General features: G+C 40.7%; 1 protein-coding gene across 2 annotated transcripts; it reads right to left on the bottom strand.

Annotated features, from left to right (window-relative positions):
- Window positions 1-212: 212 nt before the first annotated feature.
- On the bottom strand, window positions 213-20,664 carry LOC138966216 (transmembrane protein 214-B-like). 2 transcript variants are annotated; one of them, XM_070338354.1, is made up of 16 exons: window positions 20,505-20,664; window positions 19,215-19,417; window positions 17,637-17,790; window positions 16,893-17,024; window positions 15,282-15,364; window positions 12,002-12,107; window positions 11,358-11,439; window positions 10,656-10,797; window positions 10,356-10,457; window positions 9,845-9,936; window positions 9,088-9,250; window positions 8,198-8,315; window positions 7,693-7,789; window positions 6,539-6,707; window positions 5,802-5,965; window positions 213-1,051 (listed from the first exon to the last, which is right to left on the bottom strand). In XM_070338354.1, the coding sequence occupies exons 1-16, from the start codon at window positions 20,626-20,628 to the stop codon at window positions 934-936; spliced, it is 2,049 nt and encodes a 682-aa protein (XP_070194455.1). In that variant the 5' UTR covers window positions 20,629-20,664; the 3' UTR covers window positions 213-933. The 2 variants fall into 2 exon arrangements, with proteins under 2 accessions (XP_070194455.1, XP_070194456.1); XM_070338355.1 differs by having other exon boundaries at window positions 5,814-5,965.
- Window positions 20,665-20,666: the final 2 nt, after the last annotated feature.

The following is a 20,666-nucleotide window of genomic DNA, read 5'->3' as shown; positions in this document are numbered from 1 at the left end:
GAATGTGTGTGTGTGTGTTGAGTCCGTGTCAAAATGTATGCACATAAACCATTGTGCTGCCATAAAGAGGTGTCTGCCTCCGATTTTGTGTACTTCTCAATGTGTGTGTGAGAGTGCGTTTGTTGTGTCTGTGTCAAAATGTATGCTCATAAACCATGCCTGTAAAGTGCCAACACATTCAGCTTCAAAAGTTCAAACTGCAAATCCTGAAGTGCTATTTCCTGTTGTTTTATTCATCCTCCTGTGGTGTTAAAAGTAAACATCGTCATAAGCCATGATGTTCGTTATAATACTGTTCATAGAACAAAGAAAAGCAGCTGTTGACTTTCGAGACGCTTGTTCTGAACATAATATTATGAAGAAAAAGAAAGAATCAAGAAAACTTCCAGTAAATGGGCATGTGGCTTTAGCAGCAACAATTGCATCTGCAAGAAAGCAGACAAAATAAATAAATATGATTAAAGCAGTTGTTTTGTTTCTGTGACATAGAAAAAGAACATGGACTTATAACAATAAACTGGCCAATTTGACTGCCTCCACATGGTAATCACATTTACAATAAAAGCCATGGATGCGTTAAAAACAGAAGCAGTTTACAAAGAAAAGCAATGGGAGTAATATCATCAATGACATACATTGTTCCCCTGTCCCTGAACAAGTTGAGGGGGGAGGTCCTAGAAGGGTGACTGGTTGTGCAATAATACACAACCCCCTGACTTTTTATTTTTGAACGCTGTGACCTGTGGACCCCAACAGTTAAAATAACGATTTCTTTTCCTCCCTCATGGCAAACGAATCCCCACACCCCAAAATATACCATGTTTGTCCAGCAACAATTAACAATTACACTGATATGGTTCAGCCGGCATAAATAGCATTGTCACCTTCCAACAGTACAACATGAGAAAAAAGGTGTGTGAACATTTTTGTATGCTAGTCGGAGGAAAAAAGCAGCTGGTTGCACCAGGTGAAAAAAGAGCGTGTGTAGTTGTGCATCTGCTGAACGCTCCATAACGCTGTCTCTTGGAGCCGGTGTGTCGACAAATTTCCTCTGAAATGCACAATGAAAATAACATTAGTTCATGAAAGTTTTTTTCTCATGGTTACAGTGATAGCCTTAAATTGTTGAGCTAAAAGTGGACATTCTGGAGAGAAAAAAATTGCAGCCAGCCAGATAAGAAATATTTGCTGGGGCTTTTTCCTGTAATGCAATAGAGGTCGATTTGGAAGGGATGATCAAATGGGGTGGAATTTTATGTTGTAAATTGTACTTCAGAAACTGTCCTGGGTCATGCTATGTTTTTCATAAGGTCTCCGCCCAATCCATACACAACTGAACTTTCCTGACTAAATGAGCGAAAATTGTTTATTTATATTATCATTTGTAACATGCTCAAACTACAAGGCATTTTAATGACAGAGTTACAGTGAGCACACAGAGAAAAGAAATAAATATAGGGGCAAGCTGCAACCTAGATATCTCAGTTCAGCCAAACATATCACATCTTTCTGTGTACAGAGACTGTTTTTCAGACAAATTGTAGCAAACAGCAAACACAGATTGGGGATAAAATCATAATCAGACAGCAAAGAGGCCGAGGCAGGACCATCAAGGAAATGAGAAAAAAAAAAACAGAGAAAAGGGAAGGCCAAACAAATGGACCAAACCCACACAAGAAAAGCAGTGATTTAGTCTGGCACAGAGACAATCTTTTAATGTTTTTTACATTTAGTCAAGTTTTGACTAAATGTTTTAACATAGAGGGGGAATCGAGATGAGGGTCCTGGTGTATGTGTCTGTGTGTGTATGTCTGTGCGTGTGTGTGTAGAGCAATTCAGAGTAAACTACTGGACCGATCTTTATGACATTTTACATGAGAGTTCCTGGGTTTGATATCCCCAGATGCTTTTTCTATTTTTTCGATAAATGTCTTTGATGGCGTCATATCCGGATTTTTGTAAAAGTTGAGGCGGCACTGTCACACCCTCATTTTTCCATAAAATTGATTGACATTTTGGCCAAGCAATCTTCGACGAAGGCCGGACTTCGGTATTGCATTTCAGCTTGGAGGCTTAAACATTAATTAATGACTTTGGTCATTAAAAATCTGAAAATTGTAATTAAAATTATTTTTTTATAAAATGATCAAAAATTATGTTCATCTTATTCTTCATCATTTTCTGATTCCAAAAACATATAAATATGTTATATTCGGATTAAAAACAAGCTCTGAAAATTAAAAATATAAAAATTATGATTAAAATAAAATTTCCGAAATCGATTTAAAAACAATTTCATCTTATTCCTTGTCGGTTCCTGATTCCAAAAACATAGATATATGTTTGGATTAAAAATACGCTCAGAAAGTTAAAACGAAGAGAGGTACAGAAAGGCACAGCGCAACCACTACCGCGCTAAACAGGCTCGTTAATTTCACTGCCTTTTGCACGAGCGGCGGACTACGGTCATTGTGAAAAAATGCAGTGCGTTCAGTTTCATTCTGTGAGTTCCACAGCTTGACGAAATGTAGTAATTTCGCCTTACGCGACTTGTTCAATACTAAACTGACAGCAATGCAGCCACAAGTGAACAGATGAGAAAAAAAAAGGTCAGAACCACAACACAAGCAATGATATGCAAAAAGGAAGACCAAGGCCAGAAAAAAGGAAGAGCAAGGACAGAAAAAAGGAAGAGCAAGGACAGAAAAAAGGAAGACCAAGGCCAGAAAAAAGGAAGAGCAAGGACAGAAAAAAGGAAGAGCAAGGCCAGAAAAAAGGAAGAGCAAGGCCAGAAAAAAGGAAGAGCAAGGCCAGAAAAAAGGAAGACCAAGGCCAGAAAAAAGGAAGAGCAAGGCCAGAAAAAAGGAAGAGCAAGGCCAGAAAAGAGGAAGAACAAGGCCAGAAAAAAGGAAGACCAAGGCCAGAAAAGAGGAAGAACAAGGACAGAAAAAAGGAAGACCAAGGCCAGAAAAGAGGAAGAACAAGGCCAGAAAAAAGGAAGAGCAAGGCCAGAAAAAAGGAAGAGCAAGGCCAGAAAAAAGGAAGAGCAAGGACAGAAAAAAGGAAGAACAAGAACAGAAAAAAGGAAGAACAAGAACAGAAAAAAGGAAGAGCAAGGACAGAAAAAAGGAAGAGCAAGGCCAGAAAAAAGGAAGAGCAAGGACAGAAAAAAGGAAGAACAAGAACAGAAAAAAGGAAGAACAAGAACAGAAACAAGAAGGGCAAAGCCCATACGACTCACATGCTTGACCTTCTGCTTTACACATTTTTCCTACCAAAATACATGTGACCTTGACCCAAGGTCAAGGTCATCCAAGGTCATGCAACACAAAGCTGTTAATTCAAGACATAGGAAGTACAATGGTGCTTATTGGCTCTTTCTACCATGAGATATGGTCACTTTTAGTGGTTCACTACCTTATTTTGGTCACATTTCATAAGGGTCAAAGTGACCTTGACCTTGATCATATGTGACCAAATGTGTCTCATGATGAAAGCATAACATGTGCCCCACATAATTTTTAAGTTTGAAACAGTTATCTTCCATAGTTCAGGGTCAAGGTCACTTCAAAATATGTATACAATCCAACTTTGAAGAGCTCCTGTGACCTTGACCTTGAAGCAAGGTAAACCAAACTGGTATCAAAAGATGGGGCTTACTTTGCCCTATATATCATATATAGGTGAGGTATTCAATCTCAAAAACTTCAGAGAAAATGGGAAAAATGTGAAAAATAGCTGTTTTTTAGACAACATTTATGGCCCCTGCGACCTTGACCTTGAAGCAAGGTCAAGATGCTATGTATGTTTTTTGGGGCCTTGTCATCATACACCATCTTGCCAAATTTGGTACTGATAGACTGAATAGTGTCCAAGAAATATTCAACGTTAAAGTTTTCCGGACGGCCGGCCGGCCGGCCGGACGGACGGACGACTCGGGTGAGTACATAGACTCACTTTTGCTTCGCATGTGAGTCAAAAAGGAAGAACAAGAACAGAACAAGTCGTGTAAAGCGAAAATACAATATTTAGTCAAGTAGCTGTCGAACTCACAGAATGAAACTGAACGCAACGCAACGCAGCAAGACCGTATACTCGTAGCATCGTCACTCCACCGCCCGTGGCAAAGGCAGTGCCCGTGGAATTGACAAGAAGAGCGGGGTATTCGTTGCGCTGAGAAGGATAGCACGCTTTTCTGTACCTCTCTTCGTTTTAACTTTCTGAGCATGTTTTTAATCCAAACATATTATATCTATATGTTTTTGGAATCAGGAACCAACAAGGAATAAGATGAAAGTGTTTTTAAATTGATTTCGACAAAAAAATTTGATAATAATTTTTATATATTTAATTTTCAGAGCTTGTTTTTAATCCGAATATAACATATTTATATGTTTTTGGAATCAGCAAATGATGGAGAATAAGATAAACGTAAATTTGGATCGTTTGATAAATTTTTATTTTTTTTACAATTTTCAGATTTTTAATGACCAAAGTCATTAATTAATTTTTAAGCCACCAAGCTGAAATGCAATACCGAAGTCCGGGCTTCGTGGAAGATTACTTGACCAAAATTTCAACCAATTTGGTTGAAAAATGAGGGCGTGACAGTGCCGCCTCAACTTTCACGAAAAGCCGGATATGACGTCATCAAAGACATTTATCAAAAAAATGAAAAAAACGTTCGGGGATTTCATACCCAGGAACTCTCATGTCAAATTTCATAAAGATCGGTCCAGTAGTTTAGTCTGAATCGCTCTACACACACACACACACACACACACAGACACACGCACATACACCACGACCCTCGTTTCGATTCCCCCTCGATGTTAAAATATTTAGTCAAAACTTGACTAAATATAAACAAGTCGCGTAAGGCGAAAATACAATATTTAGTCAAGTAGCTGCCATTTTTCAGCAAGACCGTATACTCGTAGCATCGTCAGTCCACCGCTCATGGCAAAGGCAGTGAAATTGACAAGAAGAGCGGGGTAGTAGTTGCGCTAAGAAGGATAGCACGCTTTTCTGTACCTCTCTTTGTTTTAACTTTCTGAGCGTGTTTTTAATCCAAACATATCATATCTATATGTTTTTGGAATCAGGAACCGACAAGGAATAAGATGAAAGTGTTTTTAAATTGATTTGGACAATTTAATTTTGATAATAATTTTTATATATTTAATTTTCAGAGCTTGTTTTTAATCCGAATATAACATATTTATATGTTTTTGGAATCAGCAAATGATGGAGAATAAGATAAACGTAAATTTGGATCGTTTTATAAATTTTTATTTTTTTTTACAATTTTCAGATTTTTAATGACCAAAGTCATTAATTAATTTTTAAGCCACCAAGCTGAAATGCAATACCGAAGTCCGGGCTTCGTCGAAGATTACTTGACCAAAATTTCAACCAATTTGGTTGAAAAATGAGGGCGTGACAGTGCCGCCTCAACTTTCACGAAAAGCCGGATATGACGTCATCAAAGACATTTATCAAAAAAATGAAAAAAACGTATGGGGATTTCATACCCAGGAACTCTCATGTCAAATTTCATAAAGATCGGTCCAGTAGTTTAGTCTGAATCGCTCTACACACACACACACACACACACACACACGCACACACATACACCATACCCTCGTTTCGATTCCCCCTCGATGTTAAAATATTTAGTCAAAACTTGACTAAATATAAAAAGGAAGAGCAAGGATAGAAAAAAGAAAGTCCAAGACCAGACAACAGGAACTGCAAGGCTAAGGGTAGGGTAGCCCACGCAGAGGAGAAAAGTGTATTACGTGGGTACTGACGTGATGACGTGGTGCTGCAGCCAGTGCTGCGTGGCCAGCACCCAATGCAGTACGTGTTTCCAAATCCAGTGCGTGTAGTCCTTGATGAACTCCCAGCTCAGCCACAGCCACGCACTCAGCTGGTCCCACCTCTCGGGCGACAGCTCGTACACCTGATGGCAACATTTTATTTTATAATAACAAACCTTTTAACTCTGGTGGTGTTATACTTTGATAGTGTTCTTTACTTACAAAATAATAACGAGAATAAATAGAGACAAAGAAGTTTCATTTCATGTAGAAGAATGCTTATTGTGTAGGGTGCTCTGAGACAGACAGAGAAGCCAAACCTTTGCTTGTACAGTTGCAACAGAGACCAACCTGTTGTTTTTCACACTTATAAAGGTTACACTGTCTGAAGCTAGAGCATAATTAAATGTCTGATCACTCACAGCTGTATAGTGCTGTCAAAGCAATTCAATTTGTCAACCAAAAATGTATTGCAGCTTGTCTCTCTCCTCCTGTCTCCCCCCAAAAAAAACACCCTCTAGGCAGCTGTGCACAGTTTTTTTCCTAAATGAAAACATTCTTACATAGGTCTGTTTAGCTTCCTGAGCATTTACAATTTCAGAAAACTTGCAGTAGTTACTTTACAATGATTTTTTCAAGTTTGAAATTGATGGAGTTACTTTCCATGCTTTGGGGGTAAATGGGCTAGTGCACACAGGTGAAAACCATGAGCTCACCCAGACGAGACCGTGTTGCGTCTTCTCAGCGGCCCACTGACAGTGGGGTCGAGCGCTGTCCACCAAGTAGACGCTCAGATCCAGGGTGGCCTGCCACCCACGGCGCACGCTGGGTCCCACCGTCTCACTCATCCAGCGGTAGTAACGGGGGAAGTTCTCCTCACTCCAACTGCAAGTGATTAACATCGGGGATTTATTACCACTGAATACAAGGTGCACCTTCAAATTCTGTTATATTTGTTTCGCAACCCAATATGATTCATGATCCTTTCGCCGTCGTGAGACATTTACAGTCTTGTGTGGAAGAAAACTCTCTGTCACACAACAAAGTTGGAATGGCAGGTATTGTTTTACAGAGTATGTTTTGTCATTGTTACTATCACTAGCTAGATTTAGAGAGACGAACAAAACACACCACTTTCCTTTCGCCACCTCATTTTCTCTTGCCCGATCGGATGCGCGCGCACAACGAAACTCAACAGTACATTTCGCGGTTTAGACGTTACGGCAGAGAAATTCTGTTCACAGAAGAAGCGCTGACAACACATGTGTGATTAATTTGCAACCCGAAGCTCTACTCATAAAATGTAAAACGGTTCAAAGTGAGACAGTTCACAAATTAAGGTCTGCCCTATAAATATAAGTATTCTATTGATATTAGGGAAGAAATAGAACTCTAAAGTCGTGAAGCGGCAATCGGCTCCTGGCTGCCATCTTTGATTTTCCCCAGCGCAACCTACGGAAATGTATGCTACAGAAATCCAGTGAAAGATCGACTTTAGCGTCCACTCCAGACCTTAAAGTAGGAAGATATGAACAGTTAAAATAACAATCAGGTAACCTATATCCAATAAATTAAAGGTTTCCATACAGAAATAACCAAAACATGATTACAAAGTTAACGAAAGTAGATTCGTAGAGTCGCCCAAATCAACGATAGTTGTTTGTGTTTTTGGTGTGAGCTTCGTTTCGCCGACAACCGGAAATGACGTGTACACAACGTTTGTGATGTAGCACTTCCTTATATGGCATGAAAAGAATGTGGTTGGTTGAAAAAAAGCTGTACTAAATAAGTCTACTGTCTAAGAACAAACAATCAGGAAACACAATCAAAAGAAAACACAAGGCAGAAATAAGAAAAGAAGTAAGTGTACCTCATGACTAGATAGAAGAAAGTGGTGATTCTGCCCCAAGCCTGCTCCAGCAGCATCACAATCCCATAATCCTCCAGGAAACGCACAGTTCTGGAAGCTTAAACATAAATGACGATCACCCAGGCTATTCAAAGCCATCAACGTACACTTTTGGAATCTGTAATATAACTATGATCAAGCAAGTCTAACACACTTCCCTACCGCCAATACATGCTGTTTGATGCTGCAACACAAACAAAATCAAGCAAGTCTAAAACAAATAACTGACACAAATACAAAACAAGACATCAGATTTGATGTCAAGAGAAAAGAAGAGAGAATTTTTTGTAACAGGACAAGAGAGTCAACTCACTGAAAACAGATTCATCTGTATGTAAGTAATCCATCACCTGGCCATCATAATGTATGATATATTAGCATCACAAGTCTTCCATCCCCTGTCTCCCTCTCTCTCTCTCTCTCACATGAGAAAAAATTATGTAAAAGTTCATGGCAAAAGACTGACCTTTGATGTTTGGACTAGACATGATATCGTAAGCAACGATGGATGCGAAAACAGTGGTGAAGAAAAAGACCAGCATTCCCCAAGGGAAGCGACTCTGGCTCATCTTCTGTAACAGCTCCTGCACACAGAAATGAAAGACGCAAGTCAACACAGTCTGCTGTCACTTCCATTCAACATGTGCCTGACTCAGTTCTCTTTTTTCAATGTCACTTGCAAAGCTCTCCACTTCTGTCTTCTGCAATTTTGTGAAATCACGAACTTCCAAAATTACCCAACAGCTTAATCTTTTATACTATATAAAGTATACTTTATAAAGTGAGGATGAAAGTTGCTTGTTCATTTCACTGCTTATTATTCTCTCAGGTGCCAGGAAACTTGTTCCGTATAACTCTCACTTACTCTATTACGCATGTCGAATGCATTTGGAGCGCTTACTTCCCTTGGTTCATCAGATACCCAACAGCTTATTTGCCAATGAAGAGTTTTTTCCAACTCACCCCTTCAACATTTAAAATTAACTACATGCGTAGTAGCGTGGTATTTGGAACCAATACTACTTCTATGCAGCCTTCTCTGTTCCTCCATGCCTGCAGGGGTTTTCTTTTCAACGCATCTGATCTTTGAGAGCGCCCACATTCAGCATGTGAACCTAGTCAGAGAATTTCTGACAAATGTGTTTGTTGTTGTTTTTTGTCTCTCTATTTAGCAATAGTCATTAACTGTTAAGCTGCAAAACCATCCACTTAAAATCAAAAGACAAAAATATCTGATTATCTACAAAACAGCATTATTCAGTTACGATAAATTAGATGTCGCAATACTCTCTCCTCTTGCCCTCTGGAATCTCCCTTTCCCTTCAAGGCTACATAATTATTCCACCAAAGCTGCACCTTTGTGGTGACGTTGCAGATGTCAAAGCCTTCCTGGTTGATGTTGCCTTGCACGATCAGTTCTTCGTTGGTAACAGCAAAGGATCTCAGTGTCTGGCGAAGCATCTGCCGTTCAGACTTGCTCAGTAGTTCCCAGTTCTCTGTCAAATGCTGCAGCAGCACCCTATCACACACAAAGGGCACCCAAGGTAAAAACAAAAAAATCCACTATTTGTTGAAACTTTTTTGAATAAACAAACAAGAGGACAACAAACAAAAGCTTAGAAGATAAATGAGTCATCAGCGAAAGTCAAATACATAACAAGAAAAGCATTCACTTCAGTACCTGGATGACTTGTAAAATAATCTTGCCTAGACACAGTTGTGCAAATGCTGAGACAAACATTACAGATTTTAACATGGTGGCCACTGGACTTATACATTGACAAAAAAAACATGCCTGTTATCTTTTTGAAGTACTGTACATGCATTTTTCACATTGTTTTTCTTTTCATGTACCAGTTTTAAGCTTCAGACACCACCTCAGTACTAGCATACTGTCTTAACCTGTTTTTGCTTTTTTAGAGAAATAATGTGTGAGAGAGAGAGAGAGAATGTATGTGTGTGTGTGTTGAGAGAAAGAGAAAGAGACAGATTGAAAGAGAGTGTCTGTGTGTATCCGTGCGAGCATGTGTGTGTGTCCATACGTGCAAATGTGTGAATGTGTGTGTGCATGTATGTCCGTCCATGCATGTGTGTGTGTGTCCACAGTACTTACCCTGACTGGGGCAACTGCTTGGTGTACATCTGACACCAGGTGCTCCACGAATGTTTGTCTGTCCCCAGGCACAGCACCAGGCACAGCAACACCTACACACAAACACATTTTCTTACTTTTATCAAATAGAAGTTCCTCCACAAGTAATAATGGACAATTCAACAGCTCAGAGAAAATTAAGCGACACGAACGTCGTTGTCAACAGCTTGAACACTGAAAATCGTAACCAAGTGAGGCAGAAGGCTCAGGATCCATATACAAGATATAAAAAATACTGGTAAATAAGAGTTCTACTTCTAAATACTGACAACAAAGGCAAGTGAGAGTTCTTATCTTAATCATCAAACACTGCCTACAAGTAAAAGCAATGTCTGCCTACGCAAGTCAATTCTAATATCCATTAAAAAGACTTAAAATGAATATTTTTGCTTGTTATTCTCACTTTGACTTTGCAATGATTTAAATTAAGCAAAGCCAAACAAATTGAAAAAGAAAAAACTTGTTTGGTTACCTCTTGTTTCATGGCAGCATTGCAGTTGGGCTCGGCTCGGCGCAGGTAGGAAGCAAAGAAGTTGCGCAGATTGGTCGAAGGGTTGGATCCATAGGCAATGTTCTACAAACAGAATACTATCATTTTCAACCTCATTTGTTTTCTTCAGAAAAAATGTGCGTGTTTCTTGTTTTTGTTTTTTTCTTGGCCACTGTAAACTTATTTACAAGATGACAGACAATACATTTGCAAATTTTTTTTTTTTATACTCCCGATAACTGTGAAAAGTACTCATGTAAAGAAACAAAATTTAGTGCTGACCTTGACTTCTGGGTAGACGGCCTGGAGACGTTTGCGTAGGTCACCCTGGATGTTGAAGGTCGGGGAGAAGATGGTGTCAAGAAGGTTGAAGTATTCACGAAGCCCAATCTCTCCGTAGGCTGCCTGGGAGCTCTTGTGCCAGCTAAACAGAGAACATTCTCAATAAAATGTGCACTGAAATCATTCTGAAAACTGATATTTTCTGTTTCAAAAAGATGAGGCAAATGTACACCCAAAAACTGCTGCTCGAAAAGAAGTGATGAATCAATGAATGTGCAAACAGAGCTATGCAGAACCCTTTTCTTCAAGATATAAGAGGTTGCAGTGTATCATTCCACAATTGGAAACTGTACACAATTTACAAATGATTGTCATTGTAAGCATACTGATTTGGACTGCAACACTGCCCTTTGAAATTCAAAGAAACTATTCAGATACTTTTGACCCACTATTGAGTTGTACAGCTAAAAACCATGGTATGATGGACAATTGAAGAGTGACATATACAGTCGAGCCTGCCCTTGCAACCACCTCTCAAAAGTAACCATCTGCCCACAAAGACCATTCCAAGGATCGCAGACAAGCTTTCTTCAACATAATTCACATTTCCTTAGAGACCACCCGTTTGGTCGGTCCCTTAGGTGGTCGTTATTGACAGGTTTGACTGTGTTGCATGCCAACAGCAGATGGATAAAGACTCACACAAACAAGTTCTCCAGGTACTCCACAGGGTAGGCAGCCACAGAGCGAATACCAAGACAAGGCAGCATCAGATCCAGCCACACTGCAAAACAAGCCACAACAATAATGCCCACAACCTGAAAAATGTGAACATTTAACTTATCAGATTTGTTGTTTTGTTCATATCCTCTGTAAATTGACCTCCATTTTAAGCCTCCCTCCGTTCAAAGACTTCATTTTGGGGGGTCTTGAAAGGGGGGTTCCACTGTATTTCTTTTTAAGCTCACATGTAAACCTCTATGACTATATTCTGTGGGAAAAAAAATTGTCCCTAGTTTAAAAAAATAAGAAGGAAACAAGACAGGAGCTACATTTTCACTGGAGAACAACAGACGAATAAGATGAAGAACATTCCTGACTTTGTTTCTATTACACTTTCAGTTCAATTTTCTAAGTGTGTAACCCAAAAGTCTTCACATGGTCATAAAACATTAATCAAATTAACAGAAATTAAAAGTACAACATCAAAAAACAATAGCACATACAGTGTACAAATGAAGATTCAGACAGCCTTACTCTAACCCCTTTTCTAGTAGAAAGCAACCTAAGGTCTTGTCAAGTGTCACCCAGACAAGACGGAAGAAGATAAAAGCCTGGCCACTGACCTCTGAGTCCAGCGCGGAGATCAGCGACGCCACACTGCCCCATGGACCACAGGATGGACAAGCACTGGGCCGGCCGATTCACATTGGTCTTGATCAGCTCCAGGTACTGCAGCAGGAAACACAGACAATGGTCAGTCAAATCCACATTAAAACCTCTGGTCTGTGTCATTTTGTGAGTAAATCAATGATATTCACCCCATGTCACTAACAAACATTCTTTTTTTTTTAAATTCTAAAGGTCAAATACTTTCCTAATTATGTGTTACTGACTTTACAAATTCCTGTTCGGAACTATAAATTCCACTTGACAAATTTAATGTAACTCTACTTTTGACTAAAAAACCCACAATAACAAGAAGGGCAAAGCCCATACGACTCACATGCTTGACCTTGACCTTTACATGACCTTGACCTTCAGGGTCAAGGTCAAATAACTAAACCTAGCAATGACATCATACACTAAGAACTGCTTTACACATTTTTCCTACCAAAATACATGTGACCTTGACCCAAGGTCATCCAAGGTCATGCAACACAAAGCTGTTAATTCAAGACATAGGAAGTACAATGGTGCTTATTGGCTCTTTCTACCATGAGATATGGTCACTTTTAGTGGTTCACTACCTTATTTTGGTCACATTTCATAAGGGTCAAAGTGACCTTGACCTTGATCTTATGTGACCAAATGTGTCTCATGATGAAAGCATAACATGTGCCCCACATAATTTTTAAGTTTGAAACAGTTATCTTCCATAGTTCAGGGTCAAGGTCACTTCAAAATATGTATACAATCCAACTTTGAAGAGCTCCTGTGACCTTGACCTTGAAGTAAGGTAAACCAAACTGGTATCAAAAGATGGGGCTTACTTTGCCCTATATATCATATATAGGTGAGGTATTCAATCTCAAAAACTTCGGAGAAAATGTGAAAAATAGCTGGTTTTTAGGCAACATTTATGGCCCCTGCGACCTTGACCTTGAAGCAAGGTCAAGATGCTATGTATGTTTTTTGGGGCCTTGTCATCATACACCATCTTGCCAAATTTGGTACTGATAGACTGAATAGTGTCCAAGAAATATCCAACGTTAAAGTTTTCCGGACGTCCGGACGGATGGACGGACGACTCGGGTGAGTACATAGACTCACTTTTGCTTCGCATGTGAGTCAAAAACCATGAGGTGAACACACAGCATGCATGGTGTACAGGCATCCAACAGCACTTTTTACTTGTCAAGTATTTCTTGAGTCCTTGCATACGCTCAACACAGTTTTGACATAAAATGCAGTGCTACTGCATCAATATAACCTTAATACGCTTCCTCCTTCCTGCTCCTAGGAGCCAAGACATTAAAGTTACTGTCCTTGAAACTTCAAGGTGCACCCCAGACAGCAGACTGTTGTCGGCCCGACAACGATTTGGGTCGGCAGAGCATCGATGATGATGATTGTGGTTGGCCCTAAGGAGGGCCAACCTAGTTCTTTGACGATGCCGATGATCGGCACATCGTGGTTGGCCCCCTGATGGGCCAACCTTGACGCCAGACGATCGTCGGCACATCATGGTCCGCCCGCCGATGGGCCAACCATGACGCCAGACGATGATGTAAAAAGAGTCACGCCGAGACAAGAAGAATCTTTCTTGGTACCGAAGACCTTTACAAGTGACGTTGATGACACAACCATTTGTCGAGGGTAGCGTAGGCACCCGGTCTGCTCCCCGCCTAAAAAAGGCCAGTGCCGTTCCGTCTTCGAGGGACTGCGTGGGTTTCATTTCGGAGTTTTCCTTCTCCTAGACGAGTTTCCTTCCATGGATGATGAGCCTCCTCTACCCTCGTTTTGAATTCAGAGTGGTCTTCTCTTAGGATAGCTGCCTGCCAGGGTTGACGAGCCTATCATGCCCGGCTATTTGACCCATAGCTGGAGGTTGGTTCGTGGGCACCTGGGCGTTTCCACACACCGGTGGGCCCGCATGCCGCACGTCTAGGGGCCAACCTCCTCCGAGTCCTTGTAGTCTAGCCTGGGGCCTTGCGGTACCCAGTTTACGCCTGTCGCCGCGATGGATACAAGTGACGTAATTCTCATGAGTCGATGACCACATCTGCGGGGTATGACCTCATGTCCTTGCCACCTTATCCCTTCGGATATTTTCTATTTTTGGTGTTGTGTGGTGCCTAAGTTTTTTGTTTTTTGGTCAATCATACTATTAAATATACGATTTTTAAAAATTGCGACTCGCTCTTTAAGCACACGTGAAGAGGTTTCCCTGTTAGAAAACTGCGAAAAAGCTTTAAAAACTCTTCTGTGAAACAGACTATAGCTGCTTTTGTGGCATCAGTGGCTGAAAAAGAACATATTACGTCATTCAATGACACATGATCGGGAGAGAGGCGGGCAAAACACATTACGTCATCGTCGGCAGAGAAGCGGGAGAACATCGATTACGGTCGGGCTTTTAGAACATATCACGTCATTCGTCGGCAGAAGATCGGCACATGATCGAGAGAGAGAGGAGCGGGCAAAAGCATAATACGTCATTCATCGGCAGAGAAGCGGGACAACATCGACCATGGTCGGGCTTTTAGAACATATCACATCATTCGTCGGCAGAAGATCGAGGGAAAGTTGGCTTCGACACAATGCCAATGTTGGCTCAACCCAGATACGATGAGCAGGCCGCCTCAACGCCGAGTCGGCTGTCTAGGTTGGCCCGCTCTTGACGCTGTGGTTGGCCCAACCACATCATGCTGTCAGGGACAGAGCTTTCAGTCAGGCCTCTGGCATCTATCCATTTGAAATTATACAAAGTTTCATTGACCTTCTTGCAAGAAGTGGAAAACTACAATTTAGGAATTAATTTTCATCATTGTTGGGCAGGAAACCGTGGCCCTCGATCAGGCCCCGCACATGAACTAATTACGTCAAAAGCCTACATGGAAGTTTATTAGTCTCGGCGAAAGGGAGAATTCTTTCTATCTTGGGTACATTACGTCAAGACATTGTGTTTGAATACGTAAACAAATTGTAAAAGATAGTATGTGGGTCCATTTTGGCATACCGCACAGTCTTCAGGCCCAGAATGTGATCACAGGAAATGTTTATTACGTTTTGGGGGGAGATGCAAACTGTCAAACCGCATAAAGCTTCGTTTGGCTGGAAACACAGTGTGTAGTCATCTGTGAGATAGTTGTTTATGACTATAATCTGTGAGTGTGACAAAAAGACAAATCGTTGCTTTAGCAACGCTGTGACCTGCACTGCATCTCTAACACTTGATCTAACCTGTGGAAGCTTGGGCAGCACAATGTCAGGTTTGTGGAATGCCAGCAGCTGAAGAAAAACTTTGTAGCCAGCCATGGAAAGACCTGGGGAATACACACATACAACATAATAATCACTCAAAAATTAATTTAAAGAAGCAGAACATTTTAAAGGCGAATAATACGAAAGGAACGTTTCACACATATTCACTCACACATTCAAAAGTCCTTAAGTGGAAAATTGTATAAGTAAATTTTCATTTGATTAATATACTTACCCCAATCACATATAGCATTTGACACAGTCTGAGATGCTAGGTACTGAAAACGCTTACCCGTCCAACACTTTAAAAGGGAAGCAACCCCGCTGGACGTATTCCACGAACGCTATACTGAGATCGACTTGAGAAATGTTCTTCCTAATAATACATAATAAAGATTGTTGTTACCAAACTGTGACTACAGTTGGGGACAGAAGTTCACCAAAACTTTGGGAACATACTAACTTAAATATGGCGGGTGTTCTCTACGGATTCGATTTTTGATCAAACGCCACCCAAGGGCACTTTATGCAGGTGTAAATTCCGAGTCTACAATATAATGCTCGCGCAAGTAGACAACATCAAGCTGTTTTGACGTCAATGCATCGTGACGTCATCCCCTCTTGGGCCTTTCTCTCGCGTGTGTGTGCATGTGGTGTGTGTCCGTCTGTCTATGTACGTATGAATGTGTGTTTTGAGTGTATGAGATTGGTAAGTGGGTGAGTGAGTGTGTGTATGTGTGTGTGTAAAAGAGAGAGAGAAAGAGATAGAGAGAGAGAAAGAGAGAGAGAGCAGATTTGTCCTTCGCTTGGGGTATGCAGTGTCTTGGCATTGCACTTCTACTTAATTTCTATCTTAATTAAGACAATCTAAAGGCTTATGATGCTTTCTGATGCTTTGTTGATTTGGAGACTGGTTATGTCTTGCACTGTGACCCCACCATTAGCTTATGTCTTGCACTGTGACCCCACCATTAGCTTATGTTAGGCCAAAAAAAAAAATAGGTGTGGTTACGGTAACATAGCCAAAAAAAATAGGGTAGGAAGGTAGGCAATCACTTTTTTTTTTTTTTTACTTTTTTTTCTAATGTGTACAAATTAAACTTACTTGACAGGGAAATAAGTGTGCGACTCGGGCGATTTTTCTTTCATTGCGTTTTCTGCACTGTTTTTTTTTGTTTTTTTTTGACAAATGTAATAAAAAGTTATAGGGTCGGCCCCTAAAAATAGGGTAGGTCGGGTTACCGTAACCACACCTATTTTTTTTTTAGGCCTTACAACTAAAGCCTGATATTAATTGGGCCAAGTTGATTTTTATGAAGCTTACTGCACTGAGTTTCCAGTAACAAGACTTGGGGAAGTCAATGTGGGGCTGAATTTCCAGTAACAAGACTTGGGGAAGTCAATGTGGGGCTGAATTAAGGACAGCCTTTAGAAAAGTGGGGGGTAGACTGTGCAAGTTTCAATGCATCTCAACAAATTACACAGCTCTCAACAAATTACACAGCTCTGTGCACAATACATTAAAACAAAAAAATCAGAAAACTTGACAGGTCACACTAAGATTAAACAATACAAATGACCACTGCTGACCTTTGTTGGCCTCACTGATCATGGACTGCACACAGTGGTAGAACAGGTGGTCCAGGCTCTGCTTGGAGCATTTCTTGAACACAGCGTTGATGGTCTTCTGGCACCCCTTGGACAGCTGGCTCTGGGGGTACTCTGTTAACAGGCAGTATATCTTATGTCAAACTACAACACTTTTGTGGGAACCCAGCACGAACGGAGCATAAACCCAATCCAACCAACCCAGGTAGTTATTCTTCACAACAAACACCCCCCCCCCCCCCCAACCCAAATAAAATGGAAGAGAGAGAAAGTAACATCCAACGGTAAAGCCAATAAAAATAAAAGAAAATGAAAAATAGTCCCACAAACAACACTAATAGTCCCACCAACAACACTTTAAATGGCCTTGAACACAGACATTTTTTGGTGACTGCATAACATAAAATTTGAGAAACTAAATGTGACAAAACCCTACAACTGGAGCCAAAGACAAATACATCAGTTTCTCACAAAACATTGTTATCATTTGATTGTGGGTACAACCAGATTTTTTCCCTTTGTTTATAATTATATCACTTATATTTTAGTAAATTTTGGATTAAATCACAAAGTGAAAACCACAGCTTAGTAGCCACATCACACTCATAAAAACATACTCCAGGACACACCCACACACAGAAAACCAGTTTAAACGACAGTTCTAGCTAAAACACCAACGACACCGGCAAGCAAACTCCAACATCAATGGGCTAATAAATGTAAGACCTTTAGCTTTGCCCTTGAAGGTGGGGTCGGGGTCAGGGACTTTCTCCAGCTTCAGGTTCAGGTATGAGGCCAGATCTTTCAGCCATACCTCCTGGTTCTCGGGGAAACGCAGCTGTGACTGGCTCACGATCGACTCCAGTTCAGCATGGTCAATCTGTAAGGAATGAGCAAAGTTTTGAAATTGCTGAAATTCTCTTACTTTCTTAACACTTTCTACCCCACCTATGTTGACCAAGTTTTTTTTAGCCGAGACCAGCTGTGCTGCAGCAGGTCACTCAGAATTGTAGTAACTGTGTATCAACACGATGGAATGCAGGCGTTAGATTGACGTTACAGGAAGCGACTGTGTGTACAGATATATCCGTACCAGGGCCTGAATGCATAGCCCCTACATACTTTTAGGATTTCATAGCGCTGTGGAACGCATAGCTATGAAACGCACTATAGAACTCAGCGGTCCGCATGCATGAGGTCAAATAGTGCCTGCAATAGCTGAGTGGCTCTATTTTTAACACGTAGATAGTGGAAGGGATTCCCCGTCATCCTGTGTCTCTGCGCATGCGTTAAGCTTTGTGATGCTTCGCGGCGGGTCAGTTTTACACCATTTGCCGCAGACAGTTTGGAAAGCCCGTCTCCTGATAAAACTTGGCTATCGTGGTTTGGAAACTATATCCATTCCGGTACCCTCGCCATAATGGTATGTCACTCTCTTGCTGGTTCCGCATGCTGTGTTTGATGTTATAAATTCCCGTATTATTATTATTATTATCATTATTATTATGTACCGCGATCAATTCGCCACACACATCTTGAAAAGATCCGCACGCGTAAAAACTGACCCAAAGTCAAGATAACCCGCAGAACCGGCGGCAATGCACCCTTTCGATTTGGCATTTTGAGTTGCTCTTACAGTTCATCCGTGATTGCAAGAATGTCCTGCCGACGAAAGCGGAATTTTCTGTACAGTTCCACGTCGTCGTAACGATTCAGTGGATGTAGGCGGTCAAGAAAGATCCGGTTGCTTCTCAAATTTCTTCGCATCCTGAACCGGCATGAAAGCAGCCGCCATTTTAAATGCTCCAATAGCCGGTTCCATAACTCTTATTGGAAGGAGGGGCCTGCTATAACTTTCTGGATGGCATAAAGCTCTATGCGCGGTCCATGCATTAGAAATAAGAGACTTTATGGAGTCCACAGACTTTATTGCAGTGACGTCATCACACCCAAAATGCACTGGGCGTGTGGCGCCAAATCTAGACCGAGAGACGCTTTCAGTTCAAGCCTGTCTTTGATTCATTCAAATCGGCATGCAGCAAAAGTTGTCCTCGTTTTTTTGCACATCGTCATGATTTAACTGAGTTATAGTGTGACGCAAAATCGGTTCTGCTTTACGCGTTTTTTGGCCGACATTGCGTAAGCCTTACGCAATTTGAAAAATCCTAGCGCGATCCCTGTTGTACTAATTTTGGCAATGTCTCTGTATGCATCAATGACATTCTGATCAGTCAAATTTGTGATCTCTGTTCTACCGAATCAGGCCCAACTCCTGTTCTAATGATCAAATACAATGTGCAGTACCTGTGCCAAGGTAACATCCAAAGCCTGAGGTTTGGAGTGTGACCCCTGCTTCCCATTTTGCTCTGGTTTCTTCTTCTTGATGGCAGCTGCCTGCACCTGAGCCTGTGAGCTTTTTGGTTTGGTGGTATCACCGCCAGCTCCTCCACTTTTGCGTGCCTCATGTGCAAAGGCATCGTAGATGGTGCCATCTTCTTTTACTGGATCTGAAGACACACAAAGTTAACAGCGACACATGATTACACATTTGTCAATTTTGAAGAGGAACTGAACATTTTAACCTGAATTAGTCCACGCACAAAGTGGATACTGTGTTACTGTTACACTTCCAAGTTGTACAACATAATAATTTTAAAATGTGTTTTCGGATAACTAAGTGGACCCAGAAAAAATAATTTAAAACTAAAACTAAAAGGCTTTCATAATAAAAAGTAAATGATATTGATAATAGTGGAACTTTAACACAACAGCTGGAAGTGGAAAGAAACATTCTTTTGCTTTTTGCTAAAAATCATCTCAGAGTAAAACTACTCACTGCATTGTTGCATTAAATTATTAATACAGGACAAAAATCAAATGAGTTGGACAGACACTTTAGCCTTTCTTTTAGATTAGTTGTTAGTATTACTGACTGCTCTAAGTTACTAGTCTAAATCGAACTTCCATTCAAGAAATAGTTGAAGAACTCTCCTTTTAGTAGTATTATGTCATATATATATACGAATGCGCACATATGTGCCTTCCCCTCTCTAAATCCTACATAGAAGAGAATCCTCCATATGCCACAGTCCAACAACAGTAACACTAGTAACTACTGACAGACTGAGGTATTGGTAATTTCCACCACAATATTTTTCTAAAAATGAAGGATACTGTCCATCTTTTTGCTAGATGCTAGGTGTGACCATCTTTATTTTATCAATATGACACCCCACGCTTCTTCATACCTAGAGGAAGATTTTCAGTCCGTCGAAGAATAAGGAACGTGAATTTGAAATGCATCCAGTCTGACATACTGATCGCAGTTTTAAAAAACCATCTGCTGGGGCAACGATTGTACGTGCTGTTTAAATTTTAATCATAAGAAAAAATACCAAATGATTTCAATAATTTTGGAAATAAAACAAAAGCCTACTTTCTTTCTTTCTTTTATGGAAAATCCGAGCGAAACAACACAAAAAAATGTGCAGTAACCGCAGTGGTGACGTGACACATGTCGTCATGTGTGCAGTGCTGCACACTTAGCAGATTTTTTCCACCCGTTTTGCGAAATCTAATGAAGTGACAACGAACCTCTTGTTTCGATTCTTGGCATTCGATCAACGAACGTCTTTTTCTGAAATTTGGTCAGGCTCGGCGGCTGAGCCTTTCCCTTCTTGACTTTTCCAACCACTTCCCACTGGCCGGCAGACGCCATGACGTTTGATCAGCTCTTCAGTTGTGGAGTACGTAACG

The sequence above is a fragment of the Littorina saxatilis genome, linkage group LG5 (assembly GCF_037325665.1).
Source record: "Littorina saxatilis isolate snail1 linkage group LG5, US_GU_Lsax_2.0, whole genome shotgun sequence".
NCBI lineage: Eukaryota > Metazoa > Mollusca > Gastropoda > Littorinimorpha > Littorinidae > Littorina > Littorina saxatilis.
Note: the sequence above shows the minus strand (reverse complement) of the source record. Positions and strands in the feature narration are given on the sequence as shown.

Excerpts from the sequence above, each read along its gene's own strand:
- LOC138966216 (XM_070338354.1), bottom strand. The coding sequence starts at position 20,628 with ATGGCGTCTGCCGGCCAGTGGGAAGTGGTTGGAAAAGTCAAGAAGGGA. Across the intron at positions 15,365-16,892 it reads GATCAGTGAGGCCAACAAAG|GTCTTTCCATGGCTGGCTAC; the intron begins GTCAGCAGTGGT and ends TGTATTCCCCAG. Across the intron at positions 9,937-10,355 it reads ATGCTGCCATGAAACAAGAG|GTGTTGCTGTGCCTGGTGCT; the intron begins GTAACCAAACAA and ends GTTTGTGTGTAG.